Source organism: Pan paniscus, chromosome 20 (assembly GCF_029289425.2).
Source record: "Pan paniscus chromosome 20, NHGRI_mPanPan1-v2.0_pri, whole genome shotgun sequence".
In the NCBI taxonomy this organism is placed as follows: domain Eukaryota; kingdom Metazoa; phylum Chordata; class Mammalia; order Primates; family Hominidae; genus Pan; species Pan paniscus.
In genome coordinates, this window is record NC_073269.2 from 15,233,167 (window position 1) to 15,252,081 (window position 18,915).

Below are 18,915 nucleotides of genomic sequence, written 5' to 3' on the forward strand. Positions count from 1 at the left end.
TTTGTCCCAAGAACCAGCCAACTCTGATTTCTTTAAAACCATTTACTTACAAACTTTAATTCAGCAAAGGTCCGTGTGGGGAGACTGGGGTGGGGTCGGGGGACTAGTCCCCTTGGAGTGGATGTGGACCCCCAGAGTCAAGGGAGGGAAGCTGGTGGCCCAGTTGGCTGGGGGCAAGGCCCAGGGTCACCTCAGGTCGACAGGTCCTGCTGGTGGGCGGGCCCAGAGCTTATCTTCATGGAGTGCTGGTTTCTGGCACTGGGCTGGAAGGAGGCCAGCTCCAGGGATCTGGCCGGGGGTGGGCAGGCAGAATTCAAGAATTCATCTTCAACAAGCGAGTGACAGCAGAGGCTCCGGGAGATGGGCACAATGTCCGACTCCCACAGACAGACAGCAGGGGACTGGCAGAGAAAGCCCATCTCTGCACGGAGGCCCGGGCAGGAGGGGGTGGTGGGGCCGGTTCGCCAAGATGAAGGCTTTCCCCTTCTACTGTCCCCAGGGTGGAGATCCTGGGTAGGGTGGCCCAATCCCTAGGCCAGAGCTGTTTGGTCCATAGTCAAGCTCCCAGAGCTTGGCATCTGTGGCTCTGGCCAGCAGGGCCTGGGCCCAGCTTTTAAGGCATCAGAAGGGGAGGGGGCTGCGGCAGGGACCCCGGGCCCCAGGGCTGGGGTATAGGCCAGATGGGCAGGCAGGGACAGGAGACAGCCATGCCTGCAGCAAATGTGGGAAAAACAGCTGTTTCAAACCGCAAAGTGTGGAATGGTGGCCTGGACAGGCCGGGCCTTGAAGGAATCAGAGCTGGGGGCTGTCCGGGTGGTTTGAAAAATAAAACTTAGAAAAGGAAACAGAAGTCAGTTGTCAAAGTTAAAAAAAAGGAGACAGTCTCTGTATCTTCACGGGAGGTCAGGGAAACCTCCAAGGCACTCGAAAGGCCAAAATTACAGGAGCAATGAGGCAGGAGGGCTCCGGAGAGACGGGCACAGCGGAGGAGGAGATGGGGGGAGGGAGAGCAGGCCGGGGCCCCTCTCTCTTAAGGCTGCAGGGTTTCAGCGTGGGGAGCAAGCCAGAGACATAATGAGGCCTCCAGACTCCCCCACACCCCTTGGGCTCCTGGGGCTCCGGCTGATTGGTCAGTAAAGTCTTTCAGAGATTTTTCTATTACCGAAAGAGAGAAAATGGTTTAAAAAGACACAAAACAAAACACCAGAAAACCCAAAAGCGATTTGGTGCAGGCCCTTGAGTTATCTCTGGTGCCAGCCACTTAGAAAATCCTCTTCCGCTTCAGGTAGGAGTCCGCGTAGTGGCCGCCGAGGCCCTGGGAGTGCTGGCCCACATAGCTGCCTTCTGGGCTGGGCTCGGGCGAGGGCAGCAGGTGGGCAAAGCTGCGTTTCTGGCCGCCCAGTGGGGTCTGGAGACAGAGGGCAGGGCGGGGCGGGTCAGGGGCCGCTGGGGGGCCGGGGCTTCCCAGCCCTGCATGTCCCCACCCCCCGCCCGTACCTTCAGCAGGTGGCTGTGACCATTAGGCCCGGGGCTGAGGCCCAGGAGCCCTTCTCCGGACCCCAGCGGGGAAGAGCCGATTGCCTGGAAGAAATGGAGAGGTGGAACAGGTCACTCCCTGGGGGCCAGGGGAAGCACCCACCCCGCCCCCCTGCCACTGCCCCCCAGCCCTGAGGGAAAGCGAACGGTTTCAGGTTCAAATCTTGCTTCTGCTACTTTCTAGCTATGAGACCTGGGGCCAATTGCTCCATTTTATTTGAGCCTCGGTTTTCTCATCTGTCAAATGGGGCCAGTAGCATCCACAGCCTGGGCTGTAGAGAGAGGAAGTGACAGAAAGCCCGGAATGCTGGCAGTGCTAGGTGCTTGATGCAGAGTGGATAGAGGACAATAGGCTGTTGCTACTCCACCCTGAGCAAGACCGACCCCTGCCACCACCCCAGCTTTGGCATGGGCACCGAGGGTTACAGAGCCCCGGTGGCAGGCACCCCCGAATCCTAGCTGTCCCAGGGGGCCTGTGCTTGGCCAGAGAGGTTCCTCACCTTACTGAGGTGGCTCTGCTTGAGGCCAGCCTGCAGGCCGCTGGTGAAGTAGGAAGTGGGCGAGCCTGAATAGAAGTGAGACAGGGGGCCCCCGCCACTCCCACCGCTGCTCCGTTCGCCGAAGCCACTGGGCGGGGGGGACATCTGTAGAAGAAGGGCCGGTGGAGTGAAGCAGACAACTGTAGTACCCAGCCCTTTGTATACAATCTTCCCTCCGCCTCCCAGGTTCAAGCAATTCTCCTGCCTCAGCCTCCCGAGTAGCTGGGATTACAGGCATGCGCCACCATGCCCAGCTAATTTTTTGTATTTTTAGTAGAGACGGGGTTTCTCCATGTTGGTCAGACTGGTCTCATACTCACGACCTCAGGTGATCCGCCCGCCTCGGCCTCCCAAAGTGCTGGGATTACAGGCGTGAGCCACCATGCCCGGCAGTTCTGGGCTTTGCAAAGACTAGCTTTGGCTAATAGGACTGAGGAGAGCTGGCACGTGGGTACCCGCCTCCTCTTCCTCCTCCAGGAACCCAGGGATCATCACTGCACGAATGGGCACAGAGAAACTGTTCCAGCCTGTGGACGCCAAATATGTGAGGCCACATAGCTCACTGAGACCCAGGTGAGTGCCGGGGACCGCCCACTGCCCCGTAGAGTGGCAAGAAGTAATACAATGCCTGGCACGGTATGGTGGCTCATGCCTGTGATCCTAGCACTTTGGGAGGCCAAAGTGGGAGGACTGCTTGAGCCCAGGAGTTTGAGGCCACAGTGAGCTATCATGGAGCCACTGCACTCCAGCCTGGGCAATACAGTGAGATCTTGTCTCAAAAAAACCCACAAAGAACACACAAAATACAAGGTCTGCTATTCCAGGCTACTAAGTCATGGCACAGCCTGTCATGTGGTAAAAGCTGATTGCTACACATGCCATACCAGGTGGCTCTTACCTTGTGTCGGCTGGGTCCGTGAGGCCCAAGGGCTGGTTCCCGTGGGTGGGAGAAGAGCCGCCGAGGTCCCATGTCCTGAATGAAAGCGGGAGAAGCACATTGGGTTGGAGTCTGTCCCAGCCTCACCCCTGGCTGAACTCCATGGCAGAGCTGTCATCAGGGAAGACAGTCCCCACCACTCTGGGACCAGGAAGAGGCAAATTTGGGGCTGGATGCAGCTCGGCAGGGATGGCTGCTGTGAAGGGGGGTGCCCCCCATGGGCCTAAGTGTTTGGAGTTTCCCAGGCAAGCTGGGAATTCGAGCTGTGTGGACTCTTGCAGTTTTCCTGTGTTGGCGTTAGTTCCTGTTGTTATTTGTTTGAAACCCAGAGGGGGCCAAACATCACCCAGGTGACCTGTGGGCGGCCAGTTTGCAATTTCTTTCTTTCTTTCTTTTTTTTAAATGGAGTTTTGCTCTTGTTGCCCAGGCTGGAGTGCAATGGCACAATCTTGGCTCACCACAACCTCCGCCTCCCAGGTTCAAGTGATTCTCCTGCCTCAGCCTCCCTAGTAACTGGGATTACAGGCGTGTCTGCCACACCTGGCTAATTTTGTATTTTTAGTATAAAACATAAATTATATTCTATATTATATATAAAAATATATTTTTTATTATATATTTTATAATATATAATTTCTCCATGTTGGTCAGGCTGGTCTTGAACTCTTCACCTCAGGTGATCTGCCCGCCTCGGCCTCCCAAAGTGCTGGGATTATAGGCATGAGCCACCGCGCCTGGCCCAGTTTGCAATTTCTGACCTGCCAAGGAGGTTGGCATCGTAGAAGGACCAAATCTCCAGGGGCACAGACAGGAATCAAAGATGGGAGAGAGGGACAGAAAGGGCAAGCCCTGTCTCTGGGGAGAGACAGTGTGGCCTAAGTCCTCTTGGGAGAGAGAGACAGACAGACGCAGGATGACAGACAGACTGAGACCCAAGATCCTCCAGGTCTCGGGAATGGACAGACAGGCAGGTGGACCGGAAGCAGGGGGTGATGTGCAGACAGACGGGAAACTTTAAGGGCATGAGGCTGGGCGCGGTGGCTCTTGCCTGTAATCCCAGCACTTTGGGAGGCTGAGGCAGGTGGCTCACTTGAGGTCAGGAGTTTGAGACCAGCCTGGACAACACAATGAGACTCCGTCTCTACCACAAATTTAAAAATTAGCCGGGCATGGAGGTGCGTGCCTGTGGTCCCAGCTCCTCAGGAGACTGAGGTGTGAGGATCGCTTGAGCCCAAGAGGTTGAGGCTGCAGTAAGCTATGATCGCACCACTGCACTCCAGCCAGGGCAGCAGAGGGAGACCCTGTCTCTTAAAAAAAAAAAAAAAAAAAAAAAAAAAAAGCAGAGACCATATCTGGTACGTTCCCTGCCGCCTCCCTAGCACATGGCCTGGCATAGTCAATCCTAGAGAAATATCAGTTTGGAGAATGATTTCGCCTTAGGGGACAGAGAGCTGCAGCCAGGCACTCACCGAGGGGTAGTCGAAGCTGTAGCTGTCAGACAGCCCTGGTTCAGGGGGCAGGCGGGCACTGCTGAGGGGGCTGAGCAGGCGGGACTTGAGCTGGAAGGCTTTGCTGCTGCTGCTGCCACCTCCAGGGGCTGGGGGGTTAGTTGGGGGGCCCTCAGCTGGGCGGCGGCTTCTCCCGGCGCCTCCCCAGCCCCGGGCCTCCTTACCCGCCAGGTTGCTGGCCGGGAGCAGGCTGTGTAGGTTCAGGTAGGGATTCAGGGGAATCCGGTAGTCCTTGGGGGGCTCCCCCAGCAGTGAGACCTGTGGCGGGAAGGTGGGATTCGAGAGGGCCCCCGGGAGAGGGAACCCTGTGGAACAGGAGGCTGGTGTGGTGCCGCGCGCAGGGCAGGGCCTTACCCCAGGGGGCGTCGGCAGAGGCCCACTGTCTTTCTGGAGGCCTCTGAGGCCAGAGCCTCGGAGCCCCACAGGGGCGGGGGGAGGAGTGAGCTGGGCCGCTGGGGGACCCAAGCCCAGGGCCTCCCGGTCACCCCCAGCAGGGCCAAGCACGGATGGCAGCAGGGGTGGTGGCTTCCCTCGCCGGGGCGGCAGCTCCGGGGGCAGGCCCCCTCCTAGGGAGGGAAGGAGGATTTCAGGGGCCCAGGCTCACAGGACCGCTCTCCCCAGGGCCCTCCAGCTCCCACCTGGACCAGGGCCCAGGGATCAAGAGACAAATCCATGCTGGCCACTGAGCAGAGCTCATCCCTGGGCCCTGAGTCGGGGGCACCCAACTGATGGACCAGGGTGCTGGGACCCAGAGGTTGGGTCACTCGCCCGAGGCCACGTAGCAGGGAAGGAAGGGGAAGTGGCTGGAGGACACCGTGTGGGCAGGGTCTGCGTTACCTGCAGGCAGCTCCCCGAGGAGGGGGTTGGCTGGCTGGGCCCCAGGCTGGAGGGCGCCCAGGGGTGAGTCTCCCAGGATGCCGGGCTTCTAGGGACAGAGCACAGACAGTTGCAGATGGGGGCAGGGTGGCCCAGGGAAGCAGACAGGTGTGGCCCAGAGTCTTGGCAGACACACCCCAACTCCAGGGCACGGCCGATCCTGGGCAGACAAGCATAGGGTTCCCCAGTGCCCGCCACACTCCAACTCTATCACTGTCCCATCAGCCATGGTGACCGAGGGTCTCCTGAGCTCCAGGCCCCAGTTCCCTGGCCAATGATTACAGCACAGTATCAACTGCAGCCACATGGAATGGGACGGCCACACAGTGTTTCAGCCACTTTTAGTCACAGAAGGCCAGACCCACAAGCTCACATACTCTGTCAGTTACCACCAGACAGACACACCTGACTTAGAATCCAGGGAACCACACCAGACAGGGCGGAGCATGGGTGTATGTCTATGTGTGTGTGTGTGTGCATGTGTATCTGTGTCTTTGTTTCTGTGTGCATGAGTCTGTCTTGTGTCTCTGTGTGTGTCTGTGTCTATGTGTGTGTCTTTGTCTTACGTCTTTGTGTGTCTATGTCTCTGTGTGTGTATACTTGCATCTTTGTATGTGTGAGTCTATATGTATACCTGTGTTTCTAGGTGTGAGTTGTGTGTGTGTGTGTGTGCGCGCACGCACTGAGGGGATAGACCTGGAGTTTTTTCCCGGGCATGTCTATAGAGCTTCCGAGCAGAGTCTATTCACAAACTGGTGCCCAGCAGCGGCGCTCCCAGCCCACACCCAGTTTCAGGCTGTAAATGGGCGTGTCCAGGTCCCCTGACCCCACCCCAGGCACCGAGTCCAGGGGCGCTCTCCAGAACGGAGGGAAAGACGGCGAACCGTCATGAGCAATTCCCGGAGGGGGATGGGGATGTGGGTGGGAAAGGCAGGGGTTTGGGGGAGTCGCCCTCACCCTGGTTCTGGGCCCCCAGGGCACAGCCAGAGGTCCCCCCACCCCACCGATCGCACCAGCTGTGTTGAAAAGAGCATGTAGGGGCTGTAGAGCAGTGGGTGAGGGGGATGCGTGTGTTACCTTCTGGCCCTGGGTCTGCAGGGCGAGCTGCAACAGCGCCGTGGACAGGGCTGGCCCATTGAGCAGCGGCATGGCTGGGGGGGCACCCAGGAGGCCTGGAGGGAGACATAGGAGGATGTGTGGGGGTCCCTGTGTCCTCCCTGCCCCACCTCATGAAACACAGCCCTGAACCCATTGATGGGGCAGGAAACTGACACTCTGGGGCCGGGGGGTGGGCAGTGGACTTGCCCAAAGGAAGGGCCTAGAAGGGGCAGAGGCTACTCCAGTGAAGGCCAGCCCCCTCGTCAGCACCCCACCTCACTGCAGGCTGCTGTGTGGCCCTGGTCCCGGCCCCCAGTTGTGGACAGCAGCAGCTCCCCCTACGACTCCATACTCCCCCTCAGCCCTACTCCTGGGGCTCCTGTCACTGCAGCCAAGATGAGCAGTTTCGGGAAGTGCTGGGGGCAGCGCTGCAGCCCCTGTTCTGCACAGTGGGGCCCCCGTCCAGCCCCACCTTACCCTGCTTCCCCCCTGCACTGCCATGGAGCAGGGGGTTGAGCAGCAGCTGGAGGGAGGCGGATGGGCCCAGGTTGTTGAGCAGCTGCAGGATGTTGGGCTCGGGGAGGAGTCCCTTCCCCCGATTGAGGGCCTGCAGGAAGGAACAGAAGCAGCTCAGAGTGCCGCCGGGGCCTTGACATCCCCATAGGGCTCCCATCGCCACCCCGCCACCTCTGCCCGCACAGGCTCACCGTGGCCTGGGCAGCGATGAGAGCGGCCAGCATACTGCGGCCGGGGGGCCCAGGGGCGCAGAAGGAGACTCGCAGGTGGCTGCCCCCCAGGGACAGGCCGTCCGCCTGCTGCTGTGCCTCCTCCGCCATCTCAGCCGTCTCATACTCCAGCACCGCGAAGCCCTTCAGCTGCCCATCCTGGCCGCACGCCAGCTGCCGGAGGAAGGCAGGCAGTCATGAGCATCTGGGCAGCAGTGACTGCACCACCGCGGGAAGTGACAACCGTAACCAGACTCAGCTGCCCCATAAGGGTGAACTCCACACCAGGCCTCCACTGCCCTGTGCCTCATTCCTGCATCAGCTCATCTGATTTTCCCAATGACCCTGGGAGGCTGCATCATACCCATTTCTCAGAGAAGGCAACTGAGGCACGGAGAGGTCAGCATACCCAAGGCCACACAGCTGGAGGGAGGGCGGAGCTGGGAGCCACCTCACCAAAAAAGCCAAGGCCACGGGCGGATGCGGTGGCTCACACCTGTAATCCCAGCACTTTGGGAGGCCGAGGCGGGCAGATAACCTGAGGTCGGGAGTTCGAGACCAGCCTGACCAACATGGAGAAACCCCGTCTCTACTAAAAATACAAAATTAGCCAGGCATGGTGGCACATGCCTGTATTCCCAGCTACTTGGGAGGCTGAGGCAGAGGCAAGAGAGTCACTTGAACCTGTGAGGCAGAGGTTGCGGTGGGCCGAGATTGCGCCACTGCACTCCAGCCTGGGCAACAAGAGCAAAACTCCGTCTCAAAAAAAAAAAAAAAAAAAAATAGAGATAATCAGCAACGGGTGGGGAAGGAAGGGCTCTCGTTCCAGACAGTGGCCAAGCCAGGTAGCAGTGCTAAGGGAAGTTGTTGGGCTGGGCACCGGCACTTGCTGAATGCCCGGGCAGCAAAGGTGCAGGTAGCAGCCCTTCACCTCTGCCCACGCCCTGTGCCAAGGTCTGGGCACAGATCTCCCATAACCAAACCCGTCAGCTTTTGTTTTGTTTTGTTTTTTTTTGAGACAGAGTCTTGCTCTGTCACCCCGGAGTGCAGTGATGTGAACTTAGCTTACGTAACCTCCACCTCCTGGGTTCAAGTGATTCTCCTGCCTCAGCCTCCTGGTAGCTGGGATTACAGGCGTGCACCACCACGCCCAGCTAATTTTTGTATTTTTAGTAGAGACGAGGTTTCACCATGTCGGCAAGGCTGGTCTTGAACTCCTGACCTCAAGCGATCCGCCTGCCTTGGCCTCCCAAAGTGCTGGATTACAGGTGTGAGCCGCTGTGCCCAGCCATAAACACACCCATCTTAGGGATGAACAGAGAGAGACTCAGAGGGGTCACAGAGTGATCAAGGCCACACAGTTCCTAAGTCGAGGGACTGATGTGTGAACCTCAAGCTGCTTCACTGTCAAGCCCACCCTCCATTCAGCCGGGTCACCTAACATTAAAGGTGAGCTCCTCGGAGGACGTCACCTCAACGCCTGGTACTCATCAGATGCTCAACAAATGTTGGGTGAGACCGGGCCCAGTGGCTCGAATCTATAATCCCAGCACTTTGGGAGGCAAAGGCAGGAGGATCGTTTGAGCACAGGAGTTTCAGACCAGCCTGGGCAACATAGGGAGACCCCATCTTCACATAATTTTTTTTTTTTGAGATGGAGTCTCGCTCTGTTGCCCAGGCTGGAGTGCGGTGGCATGATCTTGGCTCACTGCAACCTCCACCTCCCTGGTTCAATCAATTCTCCTGCCTCAGCTTCCCAAGTAGCTGGGATTAAAGGCACCTACCACCACGCCTGGCTAATTTTTTTTCTATTTTTAATAGAGACAGGGTTTTTGTTTTTTGTTTTGTTTTTTTTGAGACGGAGTCTCGCTCTGCCACCCAGACTGGAATGCAGTAGTGGGATCTTGGCTCACCACAACCTCTGTCTCCCAGGTTCAGGTGATTCTTCTGCCTCAGCCTCCCAAACAGCTGGGACCACAGGCACATGCCACCACACCCAGCTAATTTTTTTTTTTGTATTTTTAATGGAGATAGGGTTTCACCATGTTAGCCAGGATGGTCTCGATCTCCAGACCTCGTGATGCACCCACCTAGGCCTCCCAAAGTGCTGGGATTACAGGCGTGAGCCACCGTGCCCGGCCATGAGACAGGGTTTTACCATGTTGGCCAGGCTGGTTTCGAACTCCTGACCTCAAGTGATCTGCCCACTGCAGCCTCCCAAAGTGCTGGGATTACAGGCATGAGCCACTGTGCCCGGCCTCTACATAAAATTTTAAAAATCAGCTGGGCATGGTGACGCATTCCTGTAGTTCCCCAGCTACATGGGAGGCCAAGGTAGGAGGATTTCTTGAACCCAGGAGGTCGAGGCCAGAGTGTACTCCTCCAGCCTGGGTGATAGAGTGAGAACCTGTCTCAAAAAAAAAAAAAAATTAAGTTTAGTGAATGTTCGAGTGGAGGAATGAATGGGCAGCTGTTCACAATAACCTGATCATGAAGCACTGCCAGCCCCATTTTGAGATGTGGAAACAGGCTAGGAGAGTACCTGTAGCTGGTCATGACCCTGTGACCTTTGATCTCCACATAAGAAGGTAAGGCCAGGCCAGCGCAGTGGCTCACACCTGTAATCTCAGCACTTGGGGAGGCCGAGGCAGGTGGATCACCTGAAGTTAGGGGTTCAACACCAGCCTGGCCAACGTGGCGAAACCCCATCTCTAGTAAAAACACAAAAATTAGCTGGGTGTGGTGTCAGGCGCTGTCATCCAGCTACTCGGGAGGCTGAAGCTGGAGAATCACTTGAACCCAGGAGGCGGAGGATGCAGTGAGCCAAGATCGCGCCCCTGCACTCCAGACTGGGTGACAGAGCAAGACTCTGTCTTAAAAAAATATAAAATAAAATAAAAGAAAGGTGAGGCCATTGTGCTAACTCATCTTCTGTCCTGAGCCCGCACAGGCGGCCTGGTACATAGCAGGCCTGGTACGTAGCAGGTGTCCAAGAGAAAGCAGCAGAATGGATGAATGATAAGTAAACAGAGAGGGGGTTCCCATGGCTCATGGATACTCAGTTTTTGTTTTTTTTGTTTCTTTGAGACGGAGTCTCGCTCTGTCGCCCAGGCTGGAGTGCAGTGGCACGATCTCCACTAACCGCAACCGCAATCTTCTGGGTTCAAGCAATTCTCCTGTCTCAGCCTCCTGAGTAGCTGAGATTACAGGCGCGTGGCGCCATGCCTGGCTACCTTTTTTTGTTGTATTTTTAGTAGAGACGGGATTTCTCCATGTTTGTCAGGCTGGTCTCAAACTCCTGACCTCAGGTGATCCGTCCGTCTCGGCCTCCCAAAGTGCTGGCATTACAAGCGTGAGCCACTGCGCCTGGCCTGTTTTTTTTTTTTTTTTTTTTTTGAGATGCAGTGTTGCTTTGTCACCCAGGCTGGAGTACAGTGGCGTGATCTCAGCTCACTGCAACCTCCACCTCCCAGGTACAAGCGATTCTCCTGCCTCAGCCTCCTGAGTAGCTGGGATTACAGGCCTGCACCACCACACCTGGCTAATTTTTTTTGTATTTTTAGTAGAGACAGGGTTTCACCATGTTGGCCAGGCTGGTCTTGAACTCTTGACCTCAAGTGATCCACCTGCCTCGGCCTCTCAAAGTGCTGGGATTACATGCATGAGCCACCTCACCCAGCCTGTTTCTTGTTTTAAATATAGAGATGGTGTCCCACTATCTTGCCCAGGCTAGTCTTGAACTCCTGGTCTCGAGTGATCCTCCTGCCTCTGCCTCCCAACAGACACCTAGTTTAAATGGGGCACCAATACCCCACTTACACGAGAGGGACCCACTCAAGCCCACAGAGCTGGGGGTCCGAGCCCAGGACTGTCTCTCTTTCTGTTTTTGAGATGAGGGTCTAGCTCTGTTGCTCAGGCTGTAGTGTCATGGTGCTGTGGTGCGATCATGGCTCACTGCAGCCTCGGACTCCCAGAATCAGGCAATCCTCCCACCTCAGCCTCCTGAGTAGCTGGGACTACAGGCACACCATCATACCTATCTAATTTTTGTATAGAGAGGATTTCACCATATTGCCCAGGCTGGTCTCGAACTCCTGGGCTCGAGGGATCCGCCCGCCTCAGCCTCCCAAAGTGTTAGGGTTACAGGTGTGAGTCACTGCACCTGGCCAGGCCTACCCCTTCTAAGCCTTTGCACTGGCCTCCTCTCACTGGCCCAAGCTCTGGAGCTAGGCTGCGGTGTTCTGATCCCAGCTCTGCCAGACCCTGGCTGTTTAACTCTAGGCAAGTTACTTGACCCCTCTGTGCCTTGGTATCCTCACCTGAAAATGGGAGTGATACCTGCCTCTCAGGGTTGCTACAGGATGAAGCAACTGAAGGTTACGTACTCAGAGTCCACAGCGAGTGCTGGGGGAATGTCCCCTTTGGGATCTCTGGGGATCAAGACCTTCTGGGGGCTCTTAGTGAGTCTGGCCTGTTCTCGCCCCACTGCGCCTGTCACAGGGCGAGGCACACACACAGAAGTGCCTGGCATGTGTGGCTTGAATGAACAAGGGACTGTTTTGCCAACCCATTGTGCAAGTATTGAGTCCCTGCTTATGGAGGAGGGAAACTGCAGATCAGAGAGCCAGTGACTGGCCCGAGCTCGAGGGCGGGGCTGGGATCTGGCGAAGCCTCAGTCTCTGACCTCAAGGCTCAAATAGACTGTGGGCTCCTCTGCAGCCTCCTCAATGCCTGGTCCAGGTCTGGGACCCCATGGGAGGTTTGACGAGGGTACCAGCGAATGAGGAGGTGAGTGGTGAGCAAGCCTCGAGATCCATAGTTACAAGAGTGGCCTTGCCTGCATCTGATAGAGGGACAGTGAGGCCTGAGGCTGCAGAGGGACTCAAATCCCCTGGCCAGGTGTGGTGGCTCACGCCTGTAATCCCAGCACTTTGGGAGGATCACCTGAGGCCAGGAGTTCAAGACTATCCTGGCCAACATGGCAAAACCCCATCTCTACTAAAAATATAAAAATTATCCAGGCATGGGGGCGGGGCGCCTATAATCCCAGCTACTCTGGAGGTTAAGGCAAGAGAATTGCTTGAACCAAAGAGGCGGAGGTTGCAGTGAACTGAGATTGTATCACTGCACTCCAGCATGGGTGACAAAGTGAGACTCTGTCTCAAAAAAAAAAAGAAAAGGCAGATGACTCCAAAGAGTCTCTCAGGTGCTCCGGGCCTGGCACCTGCTCCCCAATGCTCTCCACAGGGCTCACCTGGCAGAAGGTGGGGCTGTGGACAGCTGACAGCGCCCGGCACAGAGCGTCCACATCGTTGAAGCCAGGTGGCAGGCGGTCCACACAGAGGCAGCGGGAGTGGAGAAGGGCAGGCGTCAGTTGCCCGGCATCCGTCCAGTGCACGTAGAGGGTGCGTGGTCCCAGCGGCTTGCCCAGCAGGTCCGACTTGGCACGGGCAGCCGAGTCCTTCTTCATGTACTCGGCAAAGCCATAGCCCTTGGATTGGCCAGTGCGCTCACTGTAGACCAGGAAGCAGCGCTCCAGGCTGCCGAAGGGCCGCACCAGCTCCTCGAACTGCTGCTGTGTGAGGCTGGGGGGCAGGTTGGCCACACACAGCAGGGCATCCGTGGGCTGCAGCTGCACCGACAGCTCGCGCTCCCGCAGGCGGCTCTGGTGGAAAGCGTTGATTGCGGCCTCGGCCTGCTCCCCATTCAGCAGGGTCACGAAGGCTGCAGTGGGAGGAGGGCAGTGCGAGGTCAGCCGGGCCCCGAGGGCCTGCCCCTCCACCCCGCCACCCTGCAAACCAGGTGGGACCTCCAAATGCTGGGCATCTCAGGTGCCTGCTGATCTGAGCAGTTGCCAGCCTTGGTGACTCACACAGGCGAGAGCGCCTGCCATTGACTCCAGGCTCCACGAAGCCCACTCCCTCTCCCAGCCCTGCGTCCACCTGCACCCACAGCAGTGCTCACCAACTGTGGGCCTGGCTCTGTCCTAAGAACGCTGTGGGTCACTCGGGTGATACCAAGGGCAGTGGTTGAGCCCATGCTCACTGGGGCCCAGATTTAAGCCCCAAGCCCCAGGTGGCTTTGGGGGTATCAGTTTCCTCATCTGTCAAATGGATATAACTTAATCGTCACAATCACCATTTTGCCAGAGAGGAAACGGGCCCAGAGCAGCACCCCTGTGCCCGAGTAGGGGAGCCTGGACTTGAACCCAGGCAGCCGGACTCCAGAGGCCCACTCTACGCACTGCCCACCCCTGCCACCTTTCCAGGCCACCAGTGCCCCTGAACCCTGCTGCCACGTGCTGCCCCAGATTTGCGATCCACCCAGCGGCCGCAGGAGGCTTTGTTCAAAACGATAACCAGATCACGCCACATCCATCTTGTGGCTTCTAGCTGCAGGGTGCAGTGCAGCCTGTGTGGGCTCGCTGACCTCCCCTCCCATCTCACCGCTGCCACCCGGACCACGCCAGGCACACTCCAGAGGGGCCTTTGCAGCTGCTGTTTCCTGAGCGTGGAACACTGAGCCCCACCTCCTCACCTGGTTAACCTGGACCCACCCAGGTAGAAACCCTGTCTCTACTAAAAATACAAAAATTAGCCGGGCATGGTGGCACATGCCTGTAATCCCAGCTACTCGGGAGGCTGAAGCAGGGGAATGGGCTGAACCCAGGAGGCGGAGGTGGCAGCGAGCCGAGATCGCGCCACTGCACTCCAGCCTGGCGACAGAGCAAGACTCCATCTCAAAAAAAAAAAAAAAAAAGACCACACAAGCAGGGGTGACTGGCTGAGTGAGGCAAGAGGAGGGGTAAGAAGAGAATGAACCCACGGCCAAACGTTGTCAAGAGTTAGCTCAATGCCAAGCGAGTGGAGTAGGAAGAGAATCAGCCCGATGCCCAGTGTTCTCCAAGGAGAACATGAAGGCTGTCCCAAGATGACAGGATGACAGGCAGATTGGGGCAACCTGCCATGTTGGCCTGGGGGGCAATACTGGGCCTGAAGCTCAGAGCAGCAGACAGTGAGCCAGGCCCTCCCATCTTCAGGGACGGTCACTCCCTGCCCTGGCCCGCCCCATGGCCCCACAAACCTGTCCCTTTGTATTTGTCCACAAAACAGTATTTGAGCTCATAGTCACTGAGCAGGTCATGTACTTCCTGTGGAGATACAAGACAAAAGACAGGGAGTTACTGGAGATGGAAGGGGGCAACCCAGTGCCGCTTCATAGCTGCCACCAGCTATGAAGGCAGGTCAATTACCACCCCCCATTTTACCAATGAGGAAACTGAGGCTCGATGCAGTAATTTTGTCAAGGTCATTCTGCTCATACCTGGCAGAGATGGGATTCAGAACCTAGCTGCAGACTGTGCTATTACCCAGGCAACATGCTCTTAGAGGGTATACCTTTAGCTGGCTGGGTGGGGTGGCTCATGCTTATAATCCCAGCATTTTGGGAGGCCGAGGCGGGTGAATCACCTGAGGTCAGGAGTTTGAGACCAGCCTGGCCAACATGGTGAAACCTTGTCTCTACTAAAAATACAAAAATTAGCCAGGAGTGGTGGCGCACACCTGTGATCCTAGCTACTCGGGAGGCTGAGGTAGGAGAACTGCTTGCACCCAGGAGGCAGAGGTTGCAGTGTGCCACTGCACTCCAGCCTGGGCGACAAAGGGAGACACTGTCAACAACAATAACAAAAAAAAAAAAAAAAAGAGGCCGGGCTCACGCCTGTAATTCCAGCACTTTGGAGGCCGAGGCAGGCGGATCACAAGATCAAGAGATCGAGACCATCCTGGCCAAGAAGGTGAAACCCCATCTCTACTAAAAATACAAAAATCAGCTGGCTGTGGTGGCGTGCGCCTGTAGTCCTAGCTACTCAGGAGACTGAGGCAGGACAATTGCTTGAACCCGGGAGGTGAAGGTTGCAGTGAGCAGACATCAAGCCACTGCACTCTAGCCTGGCGACAGAGTGAGACTCCGTCTCAAAAAAAAAAAAAAAAAAAAGAGTATGCCTTTAGGGAAGCCATTTAACCTGCATGAACCTCCTTTTGCAAGATTCACTGTTTCCAACAACTCTGTAAGTGAAGTATTAACAAACTCATGTTGTATATGAGAAAACTTAGGCTAGGAGAAGTGAAGAGATCTGCTGGAGGCCATGCAGTTGGGCAGCGCAGCCACCCATGGGTACCTGACTGGGGAGCCCACCTTCTAGTAAGCCCCACGTTGTGTGGGTTCACATGCCTCCCAATTTCCTCCTGCTGATAAAGCTGCCCTCTTCCAAGCCAGCTCATATATTTTTCTTTTTTTTAGAGATAGTGTCTTGTTCTGTCACCTAGGCTAGAGTGTAGTAGCACAATCATAGCTCACTGCAGCCTCAACCTCCTAGGCTCAAGTGATCCTCCCACCTCAGCCTTCTGCGTAGCTGAGACTACAGGCACGCACCACCATGCCTGGCTAATTTTTTAAAATTTTTTGTAGAGATGGGGGTTTCACTATACCGCCCAGGCTAGTCTCGAACCCTTGGGCTCAATACAGCCTCTTGCCTCAGCCTCTCAAAGTGCTGGGATTAAAGGGATGAGCCACCATGCCCAGCCTCTCAAGCCAGCTTTGAAGGCAAAGTGCTGGCGCCTGCTGGGGCCAGACACACTGTGCATCTTGCAGGAGAGACAATGTGTTCCCAGCTGAGAGACTGCAGACACTGAGAGGAAGACCCAGAAAGAAACCTGACCATCCTTAATGATCCCTGTCCCGATCTGTCCCCAAATTCAGCCCCTCCCAACATCCCTGGGGTTCCACTAGCCACGTGCCCACCCGGTGTGCTGGTGGGCCGGAGAGCAGGGAATCTCAGCAGCAGGAAGCGAGAACCTATTTCACCGCCATAGGGCAGGGCAGTATAGATGCCATTTCCCTGGGTCCAAAGAGCATTGGGAAGCGCTGCCCCATGCTGGCCCCATGAGAAGGGCACTCCTAGCAGGAAGATTAGCCACGAGGGGCTCCATAGAACACAGGCCTCGCTTCCTTCCTGTAGGTCTGTAGGCTGGTGGCAGAAGACCCCATTTTCCCAAATTAATCCTGAGGTTTTGGGGGCTGAGACCCAGGGGCTGCTGTAACTTCCGGATTTATCTCTGAGAGCAGTGAATAAACGCGTGATATGGAGGGGCGTACTCTCCGCAGTCCTGAAACTTCTGGATGTGAGGTCCCGCCACCCTGTGGTAGAGTGGGTGGAGAAAAGCATCATCCAAGCAGGGGGCAACTGGTGGTCCAATGTACCAGCCCATTCACAATTCCCCAACAGGACCAAAGCTGTCCGCCCCCTTCCATTCCCCGCCCGCTTCCATCACTTGGTGTCGCCCAAGCCTGTGGTCGCCCCTAGCAACGCCCTCCCTCACTTCGCAGTCGGTTTCCCCTTTCATCATCGCCCCCCCACGTCCCGCTCTTGGTCTCTCCCGATCCCGCGTGGATCCGGTGCTTGGACGCCCCCGCCAACGACCCCTGCGCACCTCAGCGTTGGTGTCGCCCGGTTCCCCCCGCGCACGCGCACCGTGGTATTTCCCGCCACGCTCCTACACCGCCCCCCCCAATACCTGGTTGGTCACGTCCCCCGGGAGGCCCCGGATCAGTATCTTGCGGCGGTTACGGAACTGGCGCTCGGTGTGTTCCAGGCGTTTCCGGATCTCTTCTGGATCTAGAGGCGGCAGCTCTTCTTCCGGCGCCCGGCGCTCCGCGGCATCGCCGGCTTCGACTTCGGCCCCAGACTTAGGGCTCAGCGGGGGCCGGTGAGTAACGGACACGTCCGCCGCCATCTTGGGAAACCCGGCGCCTTCTGGGACCAGCGAGCCGGGGCGGAGCGGCATAGAGCGGCAACGAGGGCGCGCCCGTCGATTGGCTGGGAGAAACCCCACCTCCTTCCCGCCCCGCTTGCCCCGTTGGCTAAGCCCCAGCCCGCCTCTCAAGAGTTCAAGCTGCGTCTGCGCGCCACAGGCCCCGCCCCCTTCCGTCGCAGCGACGCTACTCAGTGGATGTGCACCTGGGTGGGAGAGACTTGCAGCGCGGGTGGAATCAAACCACAGATTAGGGAGTTTGAAGGCTTTATTGGTGCGGAATCTGAGGGCACAGCCAAGCCCCCGCCAACTTTGATCCCGGATCCCAGCGTCACTCAGCTCTGGACTGTTCTTCCCCCATTGCTTCTGTCGGCTGCATAGACGTGAGGGGCAGATAGGTGCTCTCCTCCCTAACATGGTAACTGCCGCTCCGTTTGTGCTCCCTGAAGACGTACATTAAGGCCAGTACGATAGTCACCACGCCCAGGGTCAGTAACACCGCCACGAAGACGGGGACAAAGTGGGAGCTCCCAGCTGTGCAGAGAAAGCGCTAAGTCAATATGCGTCCCTTCTGTCTCCAACCCCCCCGCCCCCCGGCTTACCGGTCCAGACCCGCAGCCCCGTATTAGCTCACCCTCAATGTCCATCACCACGACCAGGGTGTATTTGCCTCGTGAGCTGGACGCTTGGCACTGATAAGTACCATTATGTGTTACGTTGACGAAGAACGGGATCCCCACCGGCACCTCCCGGCTGGAGCCTTCCTTCAAACACCGCAGCTCGGGGTACGGGTTGCCCCTGGCTTGGCACTGCAGGACGTGTGTCGTTTTATCTTTCCATTTCAAGTGCTGGGGGCATGTGGCTCGGTCAATTTTGGGACCATCTGTGGAACCACCATGTGTGATCAGACACCCAACACACCCGAGGCACAGTGGTGCAGAGGAGCGTCTAATCTTTCCAGGGCAGGGCTGGAGGGATTAAAGGTCAGGGTGACCGACTCACACAGGACTCGCAGCTGGACGCTACTGTTCCTGTGCAAGAACTCGCCGTCCACCTCGAGAGTGGCACTGCAGAAGAAGCTGCGTCTGTCGTCACTCTCGGTAGCATTTAGCTGAAGTTGAGCTGGCTGCCCCGGGGCCGCGGCCGGAACTCCGTCCAGCGTGACCTGGACTCGAGCCCCAGCCATGCAACTCACGGTCACTATGGACCCCTCAGGGGCGGTGGGCTCGCTGAGGTTCACAGTGGGTCCTAGGAAGCCTAAAGGCGGGGCATTGCCCAGGAGCTTAATGAACAGGACCTTCCTGTGGGTCAAGCCGCTCCCTCCGCCCTCCCCTTTCCTCTCGGGATATCCGGGCCACGCTTTCGGCCGTTCAAGCCTCGCCCTCTTTCCGCGCTGTGTCCAGCTTCGGGCACTCAGGCCCAACCCACGTTGCAACTGCTATTGGGGCAAGCCAGGCCCCACCTTTTCGGCTAGTCTCCGCCCCCTCTGCCACGCCCCCAGACTGCTGAGGCCGCGCCCCCTTCCCACGCCTCCTCTTACTAAAGACCGTCAAGTTCTCCCGGGCCTCCCGTCTCTCGCCCCCTAGGGTCACGTTGCAGACGATCTCCCGGGCACCCTCCTGATCCGCGCGCGCCGTGGCTGTGGCTGTGGCCGTTAGCGTGTCCCCGTGGTTCATGACTGTCGCATTCAGCATCTGGTCCCCCAGCGCCAGGTAGACCTGGGCCTCTGAGGCTGGAAAAAGCCCGTCTAGGGTGCAGTCCACCGGCCACGACGTTTCCACCTCCAAGAACCGGGGGGCCACGAGGCGCGGGGGGGTCACGGGCAGGACTGGGGAGAAAGGTGGGCATAGTACAACCCCCAGGACTGTGCCTTCCCCAGGACAC

At 57.4% G+C, this 18,915-nt stretch overlaps 2 protein-coding genes across 4 annotated transcripts; both read right to left on the reverse strand.

The window, feature by feature from the left end:
• Positions 1 to 27: 27 nt before the first annotated feature.
• Positions 28 to 17,835, reverse strand: RAVER1 (ribonucleoprotein, PTB binding 1). 3 transcript variants are annotated; one of them, XM_008961860.5, is made up of 14 exons: positions 16,795 to 17,835; positions 14,303 to 14,369; positions 12,474 to 12,943; positions 7,202 to 7,393; positions 6,972 to 7,101; positions 6,474 to 6,568; positions 5,358 to 5,445; positions 4,875 to 5,086; positions 4,685 to 4,778; positions 4,482 to 4,609; positions 2,974 to 3,048; positions 2,037 to 2,180; positions 1,498 to 1,581; positions 28 to 1,408 (listed from the first exon to the last, which is right to left on the reverse strand). In XM_008961860.5, the coding sequence occupies exons 1-14, from the start codon at positions 17,446 to 17,448 to the stop codon at positions 1,262 to 1,264; spliced, it is 2,580 nt and encodes an 859-aa protein (XP_008960108.3). In that variant the 5' UTR covers positions 17,449 to 17,835; the 3' UTR covers positions 28 to 1,261. The 3 variants fall into 3 exon arrangements, with proteins under 3 accessions (XP_008960108.3, XP_003809638.4, XP_063455937.1); XM_003809590.6 differs by having other exon boundaries at positions 4,482 to 4,778; XM_063599867.1 differs by having other exon boundaries at positions 28 to 1,581; positions 4,482 to 4,778.
• A 100-nt stretch (positions 17,836 to 17,935) lies between these two features.
• On the reverse strand, positions 17,936 to 18,725 carry ICAM3 (intercellular adhesion molecule 3). Its single transcript, XM_063599868.1, has 2 exons — positions 18,572 to 18,725; positions 17,936 to 18,288 (listed from the first exon to the last, which is right to left on the reverse strand). The coding sequence occupies exons 1-2, from the start codon at positions 18,723 to 18,725 to the stop codon at positions 17,936 to 17,938; spliced, it is 507 nt and encodes a 168-aa protein (XP_063455938.1).
• Between the last annotated feature and the right edge of the window lie 190 nt (positions 18,726 to 18,915).